At 36.8% G+C, this 18580-nt stretch overlaps 2 protein-coding genes across 2 annotated transcripts; one reads left to right on the plus strand and one right to left on the minus strand.

Annotated features, from left to right (window-relative positions):
• The first annotated feature begins 3942 nt into the window (after positions 1-3942).
• Positions 3943-6031, plus strand: LOC133721181 (flowering time control protein FY-like). The gene has a single exon (XM_062147720.1). It carries the CDS (start codon positions 4058-4060, stop codon positions 5216-5218), a length of 1161 nt encoding a protein of 386 aa, XP_062003704.1. The 5' UTR covers positions 3943-4057; the 3' UTR covers positions 5219-6031.
• A 1215-nt stretch (positions 6032-7246) lies between these two features.
• On the minus strand, positions 7247-18078 carry LOC133719812 (regulator of nonsense transcripts UPF2). Its single transcript, XM_062145986.1, has 18 exons — positions 17915-18078; positions 17483-17583; positions 17301-17388; positions 16969-17171; positions 15875-16219; positions 15503-15607; positions 15233-15360; positions 14050-14226; positions 13792-13873; positions 12747-13103; positions 12425-12622; positions 12227-12328; positions 11820-12071; positions 11508-11726; positions 10686-10856; positions 9290-9475; positions 8563-9012; positions 7247-8326 (listed from the first exon to the last, which is right to left on the minus strand). The coding sequence occupies exons 2-18, from the start codon at positions 17573-17575 to the stop codon at positions 7829-7831; spliced, it is 3654 nt and encodes a 1217-aa protein (XP_062001970.1). The 5' UTR covers positions 17576-17583; positions 17915-18078; the 3' UTR covers positions 7247-7828.
• Positions 18079-18580: the final 502 nt, after the last annotated feature.

The following is an 18580-nucleotide window of genomic DNA, read 5'->3' on the forward strand; positions in this document are numbered from 1 at the left end:
AATATGCGTATTTCTACGCATTTTTATAAATACAACGCTTGAAACCCAACTGTTTGTGAGTTCGCGTGATGCGTATTTGAATAACGTGTTTTAGGATTTGTGGCTTTCCTTAAATTTTTAGGAATTTAGGGTTTCCTTTTAGATTAAGTAATAACCCCTGCTCTATTATAAATGAGCCTTTCCCCTCATTCTTCCCAATTGCTTACCTCCTCACTCTGCTCTGCGATTCTAATTTCTCTTGTTTTTACCAGAAAGTTACTCTGAAATTTTTGCCCTAAATAAATTCAATTTCTTGATTTTTGATCTCTTGATAAATTCTATTTCCTCCACTTTGTTGCTCATGAAAGGTATACTTTTTCACATAACTAATAAACAAGTTAGACCATATTAGTAGGCATATAAGGATTCCGTGCGATTCAAAAAAAAATAAATTAGAAACCGATAAATTTGACATTATCCTATATGTAGCATATTAATTGGTACTATTAAAAAAAATTAACTCAATCCGTCGTCATCTTGACGTAAAAAAAAAAAAAGCGATCAACGCTTTATACACTTATACTTCTCTAAGAGGAGTTGAACCATAGGAGATAAACTTCCCGAAATTTTTATATTGGTTGATATAGCTCATACCCACGAGAGAGAGAGTGTGAGAGCTGACATATAGAAAAAAGAAGTTGCAAATGACCGGTTATGAGTATATTAGTTTCATTAGGATTTAGGTTTGACTAAGTAGATCAAGAAACGACAACGAAAGTACGTAGATGAAATTTTGACCATGACCATAACCATTTCTTCTTATCATGATAACATTCAACGGTCGATTTTGTAAATTCTATTTCCTCCATCTTGTTGCTCATGGAATGTATATTTTTCGATATAACCAATAAACAAGTTAGATCATACATATTAGAATAAAAGATTTTGTGCAATCAATATAATCGAAATTAAAAATCGAAACGATTGAGACAACCTATGTATTTATGGTGTATTAATAAATATCGTGTAAAAAAATTAGGGTTTGGGATTTATAGTTTATAATATTGTGTAATAAAGTACGTTACAGGACACGTTCGTGGAATTTTTCGGAGATTTTTTTGGACACCTGAGTTATGAGCCCTAGAAAATTTATTGAACCAGTGTGAAATCGTTCAGAAGTTATATTACGATCTTGGTAATTAAAATGGTCCTAGGAATTATTTTTCAAAATTTTTCACAAGGTGAAATTTTTAATTTTAAAGGTTTGATGATAAATTATACGACACAACAAGTTCATGGGAATTTTTAGAAAATTTTTCGGACGCCTGAGCTATTTATGGTGATTTTATGAAGTTTTGAATATCGGAAATTATTTAATGGAAAAAGAACAGGAAAGCGGTGCAATCTAGGCAATTTAAATTCTACATGGCTTGATCTTGGCCGTTGGATTACACTTTAATTTTGGGTACAAAAGGCAAAAGGTAGATCCGTCGAGCTTAGAAGTTTCGAGGCTTCCAACCCGATCAAATGACCCGGAGACCCGAGAACATGACTCGGCCATCCGGCCACCGCACGACGTCATATTGGTTCCATTTTCTTCGTCTTGCCGTCGCCGTCGCCGTCATGCCACTTTCCTTGGTTTAATCATTCGTCGATTGCAGAGAGATAATAGAAGGCTGGAAGCTCCTGTTGCTCCGACGGTTTCTGGGTAAATTCTGGCGGCTCGGGCCTCCGGCGACGGATTGACCTGCATGTGGATGAAAATCAATCAACTCGTTAATCCCTGCACGTTAATGTATTTAGTTTTTGAATTCGTTCAAGTGTTGATTAATTGTGTTTTCAGTGTTCTGGACTTCTGGCAAGGACCTCCAAAAGTGCAATCTTACTCAGGGTATTCGTTCAAGTGTTGATCAACGTTTATCTCTCTCTCTCTGGGATAGTGGGTTTGATAATAATCACAAGGATACGGATGAAGGGTAAAATCCTCAAATGGTACCCGAACTATCACGAAATGCACGTTTTGGTACCTACAAATTTTAAGGGAGTCTAGTGGTACCTATAGTATCTCTCCATTAGCCCTTTTAGTACTTCCGTCAATTATTCCATTAAAGTAGGGATAAAATCGTAAAAACCCTTTTTTTTTTTTACAAATCTTTTATAAAACTAAATTAAACTTGGTTAAAAAAAAAAAAGAGCTAGAATTGAATTCAGTTAGTGAATATCTACATTTACTTACTACTTCCATTGGTTAATCCTATTAATTGTTTGAGAAAAAATTATCTCATTAGTTGACCAAATGAATATATATTAAATTTTTATAAAAAATAACTAAACACAAACAAAATACTTAAATTAATTACCCCAAGAAACCCGAGAATAGTGAAGAACGGATTGGGTATTATTTTTATTTTTTTATGTGTCAAATTACTTTTTAATTATAGACCTTCAATACTATAATTCTATATATGAATGAAAAGACCATTTTACCCTTATTATTTTACTCACATGAGTTTCACATGGCCGCCACGTAGGCTTTTTTAACAGAATATTGGACGGAAGTACTATAAGGGCTAACGGAGGAATAGTGCAGGTACCACTAGACTCTCTAAAAATTTATAGGTACCAAAAAGTGCATTTCGTGATAATTCTGGTACCATTTGAGGATTTTACCCTACGGATGAATCATCCCATTATTTATTCCTCAAATTTTAACCAGATTTTTATCTCTTATGTAAAATTACGTTAATACCCTGAGATCCCATTATTTATTTCTCAAATTTTAACCAGATTTTTATCTCTTCTGTAAAATTACGTTATACCCTGAGTTTTTAACTATAACGGCAACATTTCAAAAGTTGTGGACATGAATTAGCCACGCATGCTGACCCCACACGGCGTAGCCCAGACGCACCCATTCCTTAAAGTTTTAGGATTTGGCTTTCCTTCTAGATTAAGATTAAGGGAATACCGCTCTCTATTATAAATTAGAGCATTTCTCCCCATTCTTCCTTCCCCATCGCTGACTCTTCTCTGCGATTCTTCCCCATTTCTCTATTATAAATTAGAGCATTTCTCCCCATGTCTTTATTTTTTAAGGAAAGACATAGCCATAAATTGATAAGTACCCATTAGAGTGAACACTGAGATTCTGATGTTGAAACAAACGACCAATTGTTGATGCCATTTGTGCTTTGTTTAGCCAATTCAATCTGTTCTTTCAGTTATCTGTATAAACAATTGAAGGAACAACATTAAACCATGCAATATAATGCACAAACACTTGTCTAGCACATCCCTTCTTAACCTATTTCTTTCCCATTTTGTTTGAATACAATTATCTTATTCACTACTCTAAAACTAACTGAACCCCTTATATGCAACACATTTCCAGTAAAAACATAGTAACCAGTTTGAATGTCAAAAAGGATCATACACCAAATTCTTGATTATTTTCAAACCTGAAAACTCAAGCCAAAAAAGTTGAAGAAGGGCAAATCCAAGGTCCAATATTGAAATTATTTTAGAGGCCAAAATTCTAACTTTTCTTATAAGTTCATAGTTATCGGTTTAATTCCATAAAGCTGAACATAAATTACAACATTTCAGAATATAACATAGACCAAATTCTTCATTATTTTAAGGCCAACAAGCCTAATTTCTACATAACAACATTCTGTATCACCAATATGTAAATCATACCCATCATTCTTCATCCCTGTTCGATCAGGGTTCATGATCAGAATCATAATTTCAAACCCAATTCAGAACCACAGATGGAAACCATCCGAGTCTTGATGTTCGTTTAAGAAAACCCATTTCTATTAGACCCACTGACTAATTTCCCATGTCATTAAACCCTAACGCAAACCAAATTCATCTTCCAATTCCTCAAATTTTCCACGCGTGTATTACTCCCACGCGTATTTGTGGCGTATCTAATTACGTGTGTATTAATTACTCCCACGTGTATATGTGGCGTAGCCCAGACGCAGCCTCTATTATAAATTAGAAGCATTTCTTCCCAATTACAGAGTTAGCAACAGGTTCTGCGAAAATTTTGCCCTAAATCAAATCGAAGATGGCTGATTACACCGGCTCTGTCGTCCGATACACACAGAATCGAAAGTGGTCCTCAGATCCGTTGCCGGCGGCTGCCTGTTCTTCGATTAATAACCCATTTGCTGCCGAGTTTGTGCACTCTTGTACAAATTACAGAGCCCGTGCTTCTTCGATCAATCGAGTTTTATGGACACCTTCTGGGAGGCGTCTTATTACAGGCTCTCAAAACGGGGAGTTCACTCTCTGGAATGGTGAGTCATTCAAACACGAATTGAGGATTCAGGCTCATGATCAACCAATCAGGTCCATGGCGTGGAGTTTTGATGATGAAGATTGGATCTCTGGTGATGATGGAGGCACAATCAGGTATTGGAAGATCAGTAACATGAGTAATGTGCTTGTCATTGAATCTGCTCACCAAGAATCGGTTCGGGACCTGAGCTTCTGTCGGAGTAATTTGAAGTTTTGTTCATGTTCGGATGACACTAGTGTTAAAATCTGGGATTTTGAACGGTGCCAACAGGAGCAGACATTGACCGGCCATGGTTGGAATGTGACCAGTGTTGACTGGCACCCCACAAACTCTCTAATAGCTTCGGGTGGGAAAGACAGTGTCGTCAAACTGTGGGATGCTAGGTCACGGAGAGAACTCTGTTCGTTTTATGATCACAAAAATTGGGTGCATTCTGTCAAGTGGAACCCAAATGGTAACTGGCTGCTAACTGCTTCCAAGGATCATGTCATTAAGCTTTACGACTTGAGGGCGATGAAGGAACTTAAATCTTTCCGCGGCCATCAGAACCAAGTGACTGCTCTAGCTTGGCATCCCCTTACTCAAGACTATTTTGTCAGTGGGAGTAGTGATGGATCCATTTTCCATTGGCTTGTTGGCCATGTAACTCCCCAGGTTGAAATTCCTAACGCACACACTAACAGTTACAATAATAATAGTGTGTGGGATCTCCAGTGGCATCCTATGGGTCATATGATTTGTAGTGGTAGCAATGATCGCACCACCAAGTTTTGGTGCACAACAGGACATAAATCTAAATTCAGTCAGAATCAAAGTAATTTTCCCTTTCCATTTCATGGACCACCAACTATTGCTACTCGAGACCAAGGAACCCTTGGTTCAGGAGGTGTTGGAACCATTATACCCGGTGTTGGAATTGCGGTTTAAACAGACCAAATTAATCTAAAAACCCAAATTAATCAACATCGGCTACTGCATACAAGAAAAAGAAAAAGAATGACAGACAAAACAAAACCAAAAAACAAACAAGAAAAAGAAAAATGACAAACAAAACAAAACCAAAAAACAGACCAACAGTGTTTGATCAAGAGAGAGAGAGAAAAAAAAAATAGAAAAACTATCTGGAATAATTAGTTGAACAAACAAAAGAATCTCAATACAAAAGAACAGTTTCCAGCCAGAAGAGACCAAGTTCAATTTTCCCACCCCACAAAAACTGGCTGTGAATCAACCGTCTCAAATATCAAATTTTCCAAGGCCCCCCCATATGCTTTTAGTTAGTCTATGTATGATCTAATTAGTGGTTTCCCCTCCAAGCATGGAGCAACCAAGCAATGCTACGTCCAGGAAATTATAGGATTGGATCAGCTACTTGTTCAATATATAAGAGGCACACTTCAAGCATAGCAGTAATTTCTATAAAGGATTGGGTTTCTACATGCATATGACTAAGAGGTGATATTCCTGTTACCATTACTATAAGCAATTTCTTCCTATTATTCCAATTACCATTACTTGCAGCCCAATCTCACAGTTCTATATCCATTCGGGATAGGGGATGGCTGCTATGTACCTGCATTCACAGTTCAACGTCACTTATGACAGATCCAGAAGTTCTATTGATGACTCTAAATGAATTCAATGAAAGAGAAAACTGCATTTCTTGTGCATATATAGCTTCTGACAAGTGTACATCATGTGAAAAAGTGGACAAGTTCGTTGCATTCCTTCGTTCAATTCTTTTGTGTACTACCATTCTTCACAAAAAAAAAAAAAAATCAATGTTGCTTTCTGTATTCTTTTAGTCCAGTCAAGTTACAATAATAATTCATTCTTTTATGTTCTTGTGGTCCTGACAACTAAAGCATTTATAGTTTTGTTATTCCTATATGCATGTTTCAGAATTTGGGATAGTGCTATCAAATTCACATCTGCTTCATTTGTAATTCAAGCAGTCAAAAATCAAAATAAAGGCCAAAGATTATAGCAATCTCTTTTGTACTTCTCTTGTTTTTCTGGTGCTACACAAATCTGTGTGGTTATCTCCATTATCTAGCCTTGTTACAACATCAAGTTTTATCTTTTGGTTTGTTTAGATTTGATTATTTATTTTAAGGGTGAATAGGTGTTTCAGTTTGGTTCAGGTCCTTCAGAAAAGCTTTTTGGGGGGCAAGAGCTTCACTTAATCTGCTTCTCTAGTTTTTCTTTGTTTTGTGATCTAAAATGTAGAACTTACTCGAAAGTACGAATTTTGCGTATACTCTTTCTGGAATTTTAGTACCTTCCCTATTTTGTGCGACCGTAACGATACAAAGATAGATCTTACTGGACAAAAAAAAAATGGTACAGAAATGGAGAATTCATACATTTAAGTAAGCTTCTTAGTGGTGTAATAGGTTCAAAGTGATTCGTTTTGATAATCTAGTTCTGCTCAAATTAAAACAAAACATTAATTAATTTCAATTGGAGAAATTTTTCTCATTCTGATTAACTGGCTAATAATCTAGTCACAAATCCGGCGCGATGCAGCGGGTTTTTTTTTCTTCCTAAAGAGCTGAGTTATTACCTCCTTTTAATATTTGACGACGTGTGATTCATGGTTTGTGTGTAACCTTCCCCATACCCATTTCCTTTTCTGATATCTGCAATGTCAGATAGACTTGTTAAAATTCAAACTAAAACTCTCAAAATGACTGGAGAGACTTTAAAGTACAGGACTAATGAGTCTAACAACTCAGAACTGGAACTTCAGGACAAAAAAAATTAAAAAAAGATGGTACTGGTCGACCTCGTGCAATTTTGGGACCTTTCGTGCTGGATCTTTATCAAGTCGGATGAGATCTGAAAAAAACCGTTTAACAGAATAGCTACTCATGATAGTTCCAACGAATCTGGTGTATGTTGATTGTGGTTAGCATGCAAAGGTTCACCATGGCTGGTGTTTGAGAGACATAATACATGTCAAGCAGTGCGGGAGTGCTACATGATTAATTATGATAACAATTTTGTACCCATGGCAATGAGTAATACAGCACCCTAAAAACATAGGTTTTACCGAAAACACTAGTATTCCAGTGCATAAGACTGGATACAAAATGGAACATATATTACGTAAAACCCAAGCAGAGTTTACATCGCATTTTTACTTCACATTGACAAATATACACGCAGGACTCATTCATCAGGTTCGAAACTAATGAAAAGATCTAGCGCCCAATGGCATATTTGCATATCAGAATCTCACTATCACAGAACCACCTTTCTTGTGCATTGATCTCTTGATTTTCCTAGTCCGCCATCCCCCATGTATTCGAGTACGTGACAGCCTTGCCAGATGGAGAAAAAGGTCCAGGTTGAATGTCCCCAGAAATGCATGGCTTATGGCTTTCCCCATTGGATAGAAGTGTTGTTTCTTCAAATTATTGTTCAACTTGTAAGTTAAGCATGGATTTGAACAGGAATGAATCACCTCTGCAAAACGAGGGAAACCTGTGGTTGGAGTGTTTCAGCTTTACTATTTTTGCAAAACCATGCTGTTCACTTTCTCCTGCTGTAATAAACTCCAGCACCAGAATAACTACTGTGATATCGACGTGGTCCACCACCTCTGCCGCTAGTTCCTTCCCAAGTGCTGCCACGACCAGCAAATCTATTGCCACCACTCTGCGCATAGTTCAAAGTCTGATTCCCTAATCCATTAAGTTCCTCCTCTTCTCTATCATTATATTCCAAGACTAGCCTCTTGATGTCTTGTTTCTCTTCAAGCTCTGCTGCTTCTTTCTGTTTTGTGCTCTGTATAAGGGAGCAATCACGAGGGATGTACATCTGTTTTGTTTGTTGCTTGTTACCACGCTTCACGAGAACTTTGACTTGGACATCCTTGCTTCCTCCAGACTCCTCATCCCCCTCATCACCACTGTCCCCTCCAAGACGTCCATGATGGTCCTTGATGGACCCCTCAAACACATTCATTGGTATCATCATATTCAATGTAGGCCGACCTCGCAGCTCTTGCCTTCGTTGCTCCATGCTTTCCTGCATTCAAAATGTTATGTAATGAATAAATAAAAAAACTGCTCAATTCTCACCTTTCAACATCAGCAAATTATGAAAAATGTTACTGGCAAACCAACCATGGCCAGTAAGAATGCAAGAGTCAGTGACCATGATTCCATTCATTCAGAATGCAGACAGATAAGCATCACATGATAAAAAAAATATTGTGCAGATGAGGCAGCTGCAAGAGCATACACATATAATCTAAATCTTACCTGCATAACAGCCTTGAGATCCAGCTCAAAATCTGCTTCTTCCTGAGGATCCACCTCTGCAACCTTCTGTCTGACATGGACTTCATCCTCCTCGTCAGAAGCAGGTCCACCCCCATCATCATCCTCCTCTTCACTCTCTGATCCATCATCATGATTCTCTTCATCCAATTCTTCTTCATGTCTGTCTGGATCAACAGTGCCACTTCCTGAATCACTGTCACTATCTCTATGGTCTTCATGCACCACCCCATTTCCCTCTGTACCATTCACAACACTCTGTTCATTCACTGACATTTTATTGGAGGTTGTCCTCCTTGAAGACTTTTCAGTGTCTGAGTGCTTCTCATTATTGGCCTTCTCCGAGTGCTCCTCAAGCTCTACCAGAGCTGCATTAACTTCTTCAAGGGATGAGTATCGAGTCATATTGGGACGCAATTCTGCAAATAAGTCCTGCAAGTACTCAACTACATGAGCTTTTACCCAATAAATAGGAGAGTAACCAGAAAAGTGAAGACATATGCTCAGGATACTATAGCAAAATAAAGTTGTACAAAAAAAGAAAGAAGGGGGCAGGAAAGCGGGGTTCAGTTTCCTTTGGAATCCTAAATTATTCTTTACTTTTGACCAGCAATTAAAACTAACGGGAAACAATTATTCTATGCTAGCATGCCTCAAGTGTAGAGGGGGAGAGTGGTGGGGTTTGAAGAATTGGAGTAGCGTGACTGACCTGTAAGTCAAACTCAACATCTAGTGGTAGTACACCTTTGCTTAGTATATATCTCTGAAAGTGCATCAAGAAGCGATCAAGTTTCCTCTTAGAAGAGCCTCGGTCAAAGTAATGTCCACAAGTTTCGAGAAGAGTAATAACCATCCTTATGCGGAAACAATCTTCTGGTGGATCTAATACATCTTGCTGGTAACAAAGAAGACAAAGTATGACCATGGAATAAATTTCACCAAACAAAACAAATGATAAAGCCATCTGTATCTATGCATTTAAAGTCAAACGGGTTCTTTTGATGAAGCATGCCTATTTCTCCAAAGATTGGTAAAAAATTGAAAACCAAAAAAATCACTCATGCAAGTATTAGTGCAATAAATCGTAGGTTTTTCCCTAGCCAGCATCATTGCACCTCAAAAACCAACTGCTTAAATGTTCCTCTTCATCATAATCCCACACTACTAGGTTCGCAAATTGTATGTAAGCATGTGAATAATTCTGGTCCTTCCTAAGTTTGTACATTACAACAAGATATTTATGAAAGAAAGAAGACATGGATATAAAACCCATAAAGTTCCACACTCGTCAATACTTGCGAGTAACAAAAGCAATGTAAGGTTACTTCTAGGAGGTTCCATTTTCAGTTCCCATCACTTCAGATCATTTCTCCCCTCCATCAGTTAAACGCCCAAACCCAAATGTATTTAACAATTCAAAAACCCAATAATGGCCAAGCACAATACGAGAGAACACAGCGATCTCAACTCCAAACCCGCCAAGTAACAAAAAGCTCAGATGGATTCCAACATGGACTTGGCCTCAAGCGGATGGTTTAACTTGTATTGCAAGAGTTTGGTAAGATAGCAGAGGGATGGGTTTGTAAATCTCTGATTGAAGATACAAATTTGATATTCCAACCATTGGAGAACCCTAGTACACCATTGATAACTCCAGCATCATTTTCTCTACATACGAGTGTTTACCACATTGACAAACAAATAATTTTTGTTCATTCACCTGTTTGTATTGCAATTAAAATTTTAACATGGCAACGACATCAGACAGTACTAACTATTTTCTAAACACGCATTGCATACACCTATATAGTTATCAAAAGAAGACTACCTAGTATTGGCTTGATGACTTTAAGAAAATAAAAAAATGAAAAAATAAAGTAAAATAAAATAAAAAACATGTCGAAAGATATGTAGCTTGTAGTTGTATATCTCACTTTCTCATATCAACTTTAAGTTTTCAAACAGCATGAAATGAAGAGAAATAAATAAATAAAACAAAGCTTTTCATGCTTAAAGAAAGCCTAATCCCATGTTTTGTCAGCAGAGCCTAGGCAATATTTCTTAAGTGCTATGCAAAGATATCAGAAGGGAAATAGACAGATTACCTCTGTTGTGCCATGGCCAAAGATGAGAATCAAGTATAGAGTCTCAAATATAACAGAAGAATCTACATGTTCATAGTTGTATAACTCTCCTAGGAATCGCATATGGGCAATTCGTCTTTGCTGCATTCCGTACTCATTTAATTCAAGGCCAAGCCGGATCTCCTCTAAAACCTGAAAGTAGAGATATAAATGTGAAACTCTCGCTCAAAAGCAGAAATCTTCCAACTTGCCAAAAAGGCACACCTAGCTCGGAGAGGATCATTCTTGTTCACTTTCATAGTCTTGGTGTTGGGGGAGGGGGTTTGACTATAAACTTACTAATATTAAAAATAAGCAACCTTACCCAAAATTCCACACACACACTCATCCTTTCCCTAGAAGTTATCGCAGTAACTCCTAATAATTGAATGAAATGTGGAACACAAATCATAAGAGAAAAAGGTATATTAAGCCTCAACATTTTCTTGCTATTCAAAGTGAGGGAATATAACTTGCTGTTAGATTGAATTCGTTTTGGGCAGCTCACCACACTCCATCATAAATGAACAAAATAAAAATAAAAAGTGGTATGGGTAGAGACCAAAGAACATTTCATTTAAGATAAAATCATTTTCACTAAACCAAACGTACGTGTAGAAGACCAAAGGACAACCCAACCCCCTAAACCTCCTACCCGAACTTTAGGTCTCTGGGTTTTGTCAAATCTAAGAGATGTACTACTGCTGTCTGGTCCACAAGGGACATCCACAATTAATAAAATTATGAAAAAGATAAAAAAAGGTGCTCAAAAAAAAAAAAAAAAAAATTGGATGAAGAAATGACCTCGTCAACAACAGAGACAGCAAATTCATCATGATAGCGACTCAGGCCAGCAGTGAGAGAAGCAATCAAATGGATCTGACCGTACTTCCCTTTGTGAACCTTCATAAAGCATTTCAAAAGATATGGCTCACATTCACCCCATGGTAGTTTACGCAATTGCCTCAGCACATGCTCAAGGGTAGATTTATCAAGATCTGAGAATAGCAACTTTCTTATATACTGAAAATGAAAATAAACAAAACGGTTAATTCAGAGATTGAACATATCAAACAAATTTCAGAAAGAGAATTGAGCCTAAAAAATGATTTACACCTGATGCAATGGAGGACGGACTTTAGCAACTCGTGCGGATCTCTCAGGCGGTTTGCACAGGTAGTAAGCATTTTCAACAAGGGTGCTGTGCCGAGGATCCAAATTTTTAACATTCTTTAAGCGCATTAATATTTCCAACATGTTAGCCATCCGCACAGTAGTTTCAGGAGAGCGATACAGAAAACGGCCACAAGTCTCAAGAAGATTGCAAGCAACATCAATATTATGATGAGAAAAATCATCTAGACAAGCCTGGCAAGAAGACGGGATCAATTTATGTAAACAGCTCTCAAGCTAAATGCCCCAATGAAAATGAAAGGTATGATCTTAACTATCATAAAAGGAATGACAATGAGATCAAAAATAAATTTACTAGAATTATGTACTGATTCTGTTCTGTGCATTACCTTTAAACAACTAAACACAAGACCAGCTGGTGCAATTCTGAACTTGCAGAGTTCTCCAATAAATCTAATATTCCTAATCTTTGTTTCAATGTTCATTTGATCCTGCACAGAATTACAATTCAATATCGAGAGAATGAATGTCAGACTGAAATGTGAGAACACAAAACAAAACAAAAAATCTTACATAAAAAAACTAACCTTTTTATTTATTAAGAAATTGAACTCCTCCTCCAACATAGCCAGGAGCATGGAAGATACATCCTTCATACAAGTCGACAGAGTGGCAACCATGCGTGAGTAGTACGGCAGTAACTCCAACGATGTCCTGGGGACATTAAACACTGACCTCACAAGTTTTTTCCGATTTGCTTTAGAATTTAGATAACAAAACTCTACCTGAAAATATATTTAAAACAATATCTTCAATACAAATCATAACAGACCATATGATGTGGGGAAGAGAGGGGGGTGGGGGGAGGAGAGAGAGAGAGCGCAGTAAAGCTCAGACAGTATCTCTTACAGTCAATTGGTCGATGAGGTCACGGCTCACACAACCAGGGAGCCTCTGCAGTAAAGCATCCAAATTCGTCCCTTCGATACTTTTTAGTTTCTCCTTTTCATTCTCTCCCTTCTTGTCACCTTTCTCTTTGTCTGCATCTTTAATCTTGTCTTTATCTTTTTCTTCCTTCTCCTTTCCTTTCTCTCCCTTCTTGTCACCTTTCTCTTTGTCTGCATCTTTAATCTTGTCTTTATCTTTTTCTTCCTTCTCCTTTCCTTTCTCTCTGATTTTTCCTTCTTGTAAAGCACCAACATCTGCAGATGATTCCGCAGCATCTTCTGTAGCCTGTTGACTCTGGTCTAATTCAGGCGCAGGTTCCTTAATAATGGATATATCAAAAAAAAATGTTCATCTGAGTGAGATTGGTACAAGCATAAAATAACAAGACACAGCACAAGAGAAACATGGATCTTATCGTTGTAAAGAAAGCATAGTTTGCATTTTATATGCTATCCACGAATGAAATAACTGCAAATTGGCACATAACCTTAAAATGTTAAATAGATTAGCTAAAAACAAGGCCACTATATCACCAAAGCCACACGCTTTTTTTTTTTTTTTCATGACAAGACACAATATTTATGAAAAGTGAAACCAGAAGATAAAAAAGGAGAGAGATGACCTCCGACAGTGATAGACCAAATTGGTGACATGCAGAATTGGTGAGAAGTGATGGTAGATTCACCAACAAGAAGACTTCCATTTATACAAATTATCATGTTGAAGGCAAGAATATACAGATGGGCAATCGAATAAATCGAAAGAGATATGAGTCGACGAAACTCATGAACAAAGTATTTCCCACTATATACGCACGCTAAACAAATATTAATTTATCATCTGGCAGCCATAATTTGAAAATGTACAGTGATCCTTGGAGGAGGAAAGGGTAAAATGGTGGGGTTGGGGGGCCAAATATATATATAGATGTGTGTGTGTGTGTGTGTGTGTATATAATTTCAGGACATAAGAACCCTGTACAGGATATGCAAGATTAGTTCCTTACAGTTGGTTGCTCTTGGGTCTTTGCAGATTGCTCATTGACTTTAGACTCTGCTTCTCCCAGTAACACAGCTGGAACAAATGCTCTGAAAAGAACATAAAATCATCTTACTACATTTCAAGTGAACCTCTGCAGTTTAAGAAACCACCATCCAACTCACTGATGAACAAAAATAATTATAATTGATGTCATATTCAAGAATTGTTCTTCTTTCCTTTTTTTTGACTAATTAAAGACAAATAACATCCAACTGAGACATACCTAAGATCTGGCAAACATTCATAGAAAGCCCTAGTATCTTCATCGTCCCATATGGCTTCAAGTACAGAAGAATCCTTTCCAGCAGCTGGAGATGAAGCATCCTCTCCGCTAGTAACCCTAGTTGTGTGACCATCCTCCGGCATTACTGGAGGCTGCATATCAAGTGCTTCTGCTAAACTGTGGGAAAGATAATTGTACCATAAGTATACCAAAGAAAAGTAAATAGCGAAAGTAATTAACGACATATTTTGGTAGATGGAAGGTTTAGGGAAATTGATCAAATGTAACAGGCACAATACCAAAGACAATGTTACTTCATAGTATCCTGGGGCTAGCGACTTCAGGTTAATGAAAGCATGTGAGGGAGGTAAAACCCAGATCTTATTAGATTCTTTCTTTCTTTTTTCATCTGTGCTGTTTTTCCTCTAAGTTGCTTTAATTCTCCTAGACACTCTCTTTGGTTTTAGCTTGCTCCTATTGTTTTCATAGAATTATCACTCCAAAACTTTCCCCTGATTTTGTTTCTTTAGCTACGCCTAGACGCTTTTCCAGTGTTTTAATAAATAAGATGCAACCTAATGCAAATTTCTGGAGTCTTTGTAAAGTTAATTTATTATCCAATAAATGCACAAAGGTACATCCCCTTCCTTGTGAGTTCCTTCTCGTGCATTACGTGAAATCTTAGTGGATTATTATCTGGGAAAAAAAAAATCTTCTGACCATGCTACGATTTCAAATTTCTGCATGTCAGAATCACAAGATTAGTGTACTGAACTAGCTAATAGAACATTTTTAGGCAGTATGTGGTACTTCCATCCTAGGTTGTTTTGGTTGATATTTATGTTAGATAGCTATGCTGATCTTTGGTTGATGACGTCCCATACAAAAATGACCATACAAGGTCAGTAGAGCAACTTGAAGTCCTTCAGAAATTGATAATGCTCATGACACGATGTCACTAGTAATTTTAACTCAGGAAATTCGCTCACGTGGAAAAGGAACTAATTAGAAGTATAGTAGAATATCACATGACTAAAGTTCCTAAAGATTAAAGAAGGATCTGATGTAATATAGACAGCTAGAATTGTCACAAGAAAACCAAAATAGTTAAATACTATCACTGACAAACCTAGTCACAGCACAATAACTACAAATAACGACAGCAAATTGTAAAACCACTTACGCTGAGACATTGCGGTACAAATGGTCATAAGATTTCCGCAGCTTTTCATATGAAGAGGCACTATCATCACTGAGCTCTCCTTTAGCATTAAGGATTCTTGCATTTTCATGCTCCATTTGGCGAAGTGACTAACAATATCAAGAAAATTTTATCAATTTTGACAGCATTGCAATAACGAGATAAGGAATATAGAATTGTTAGATATTTACCCCCAACAACCCAAAAATTAAATAAAAAAAGCTATCATATAAACAGAGGCAAAATTCTTACAGTATGCTCAGACTGAAGTAGTTCAGCTGCAGCTTCATAATATGCTTGAAATGCCTTCTTGAAAAACTTCTTTTGATCTGGTGTGATATTAAGGCCCTTAAAAAACTGTGGCAATAGGAAAGAAGAGCAGCAGTTAATATTGGCAAAGTTCGAATATAGACATAAACTTACAATCATATACAAGACTTTCATCAACATTTGGTGTTTAAATGAATCAGAAAAGAAAAAAAGAAGTTTTATATATTGATCATATCATGGGACTATATGACAGTATGACACCAAAAGTAACATTAATTATTAGCCTGAGCATACAAAACAATATTAAAATATGAGACATAGTAAATAATGAAAAACACCAAAGAATTAATATACCTCTTCATGTATTTCTGGCCCAGAGAGTGGAAGACCAAGAAACATTCTTCCCTGCCGAGCAAAACTAGCAAGAAGAGTCAAATTTGTCTGAGTAGTATCCCGGTCCTTTAAGTGTTCTCCACTGGTAAGATCTTTAATAATATTCACAAAAATACCACCATCTTCTATAACTCCAACAAAGTAAAGTTCCAAAAGGAGTTTCAAAGTGCTACGCTTCTTCATGGCCCTCAGGTTCCTATCTGCATCTGGGTCATCCCCAGACTTTCCAGGAAAGAAGACTTTCAAAAGACCTTGAACTAGGGTCGGGGAGAAGTCTTTGTATCTTTGATGAAGCAGAGAGCAGATCTTTGAAAAATATACTAGTGTTAGAAAAGTGTAAACCAAAGTATTATTGACCCAACAATTTCATCTATGCACTACAAAATAGACAGGAAAAGTTTGCATAGCACTCCAACAAACAAAAACCTATTTAACACAAGTGAACTCAATGAAAAAATAATGTAAGGCAAGACATATTTTTGCTTCCTTAATAACATCCTACTATGTTCAGAACTTTATTTCCAAAAAATAAGAAAGAAAAAATACCAATACCCAGGTCTAAACAAAATGATAAGCGAAATATTGAAAACCAAGACCAATAACTGCGACAAATTGTTTGCATTTGTAACGCAACTTATCTCCAATTCAAAACCAAAAAACTGAACAGAAAAAAGTGATGAGATACCTCATTATCCATTTCAGCATCACTAGTACCTAGCATTTGACTAATTAATTATACAGCACATCATTTCAGCAAGCCTGTGTTTAATCTTATTTAAGCTCAATACATCTAGAGCATTTTGGAACCCACAAACACAAAATTAAGTGTAGTTTATGTAATTCTACAAATGCACAATCTGAAAGTTATCATATTGTTCTCAAGCAAATTCAAATGTGTAACAGCATTAACTAACAGTTTTGAAATCATTTCATGAATGAAAGCCAGACTAATACATTGTTAAGTACATACACGAATAAGTTTCTGAAACACAATTTCTAATAGGAGTACAGAAAAGGAAGAAAACCAGAGATAGTAAATGCATTGGAAATGATACCTGAACTGCTGCTTGTATGTCCGACGATCTAAGTTTAGCATCACAAATAGCAGTAACAGCTTCACTGACAAATTTGCTAAGGTTGACACTTCTCAAGTCATCCATCAGCCCTTCCCGCTGCTCTTCATTTATCTGCTTCAGTTTTTTAATAACTGCTGTGTTGCGTTTAATGCTGGAATCCAATGTCCTCAGAAATCCTGAGTCTGGAAGTCAGATGAAACAGTCTTAGTTTCCATCATGTCAATTAATACCAGTTGCTTGATAGATTATTATAAAAGATCATTTGAACGCAAGAGTGCATTGTTATACAGGAAGAGTGCAACATGATTTACCAGGCCTCTCGGGGTTCAAATTGCTTTGACGAAGAGCCATCTTTGACTCGATTGATTTCTTCATTTCCTCAAGCCGAGCAACGGCTTCCTGGAAAAAGAAACAATAACTGCCTCAATTACAAAAATCACTCGTAAACAGACAAAAGTTAAACCCTAAAAGTGTGACAGAGTCGTATACATACCTCATCATCTTGCTTCCCATGAGGTTCAGCTCCGGCACCACCACCGGATTCCTCCTCATTGTGATCCATCTCACTACTCGTATTGACTGCCATACATACACCTTCATACACAACAAATACAAACAAGGCACTGGACTGTGAGGTCAGTCAATCAACACCCAATCCAATCCACACAAACAAAAACCTAACAAAAACTATTCTAGAGCCTAGACCCTTGGAAAACCTAAAAAAATTGCAGCGAATCAATTCGCATCACCAAATTCCTATTCTTGTGCAATCCCTAATGTAAGCTTACAGAAATTGTGCGAACAAGGTTTTCTATAGTACCCGAACCGGTACGGTTGGGCGCTCCGGAACCCAACCTAAAAGTGGCGGTGCCGAATTCCAATACGACGTCGTATGAGAAAGCAAGGAAGGAAGCGGTGACGTTACCTGGATCGTTTGATGGTGACTGAGGCCGGTTGTAGCTCCGGCAGCTCTGCGGTTAACTGAGAGAGAGAGAGAGAGAGAGACAGACCCTTTTTTCTTCAATTACAGAGGTTACTGCCAACTTTTATTTCTCTCTTCCTTCCGAGTTCCGACCTGAGATAACAACGTGTAATACTGATTTATTGCGATCTTTACCGATTGTTAATTTTATAGAAAATTATAAGGCTGCCACTTGATTTACTTTAGGTTTGATAAATTGACTTTTTGGTAACCGAGACCGATAAAATCGAAATCGAAAATTACCGAAAAAGTTGGTTTGATTTTGGTAAATACCGAATCTATCGATTATCTAAATATTAACTTTATATACTATGGTTTTCAATACACATACATGTATATTAAGAAATAAACATAAAAGTTTTCATAATAGTATGAACATTATTCAATATACTACATAATTAATAATACATATATTTTGAGTAACCTAGTCCAACATGGTTAAATAACCTAGTTTTATTGAAAATAATAAAATTTGATGTCATATATACAAAAGAAAGCTATTATTAGTAGATGAATATGAAGTTTACGATTATAAAATTGAAAAACCTAATTTTGTTCATTCTAATTTATATTACAAAGAATTAGTTGTTTTAAAGTTGGTAATACCGA

The sequence above is a fragment of the Rosa rugosa genome, chromosome 7 (genome assembly GCF_958449725.1).
Source record: "Rosa rugosa chromosome 7, drRosRugo1.1, whole genome shotgun sequence".
NCBI lineage: Eukaryota > Viridiplantae > Streptophyta > Magnoliopsida > Rosales > Rosaceae > Rosa > Rosa rugosa.

Bases quoted from the DNA above. Each gene is read 5' to 3' on its own strand.
- LOC133721181 (XM_062147720.1), top strand. From the start codon at position 4,058: ATGGCTGATTACACCGGCTCTGTCGTCCGATACACACAGAATCGAAAG.
- LOC133719812 (XM_062145986.1), bottom strand. From the start codon at position 17,575: ATGGCAGTCAATACGAGTAGTGAGATGGATCACAATGAGGAGGAATCC. The intron at 15,608-15,874 runs GTATATTAATTC...CTATTGCCACAG, and splicing joins GGCCAGAAATACATGAAGAG to TTTTTTAAGGGCCTTAATAT. The intron at 8,327-8,562 runs GTAAGATTTAGA...TTTTGAATGCAG, and splicing joins ATCTCAAGGCTGTTATGCAG to GAAAGCATGGAGCAACGAAG.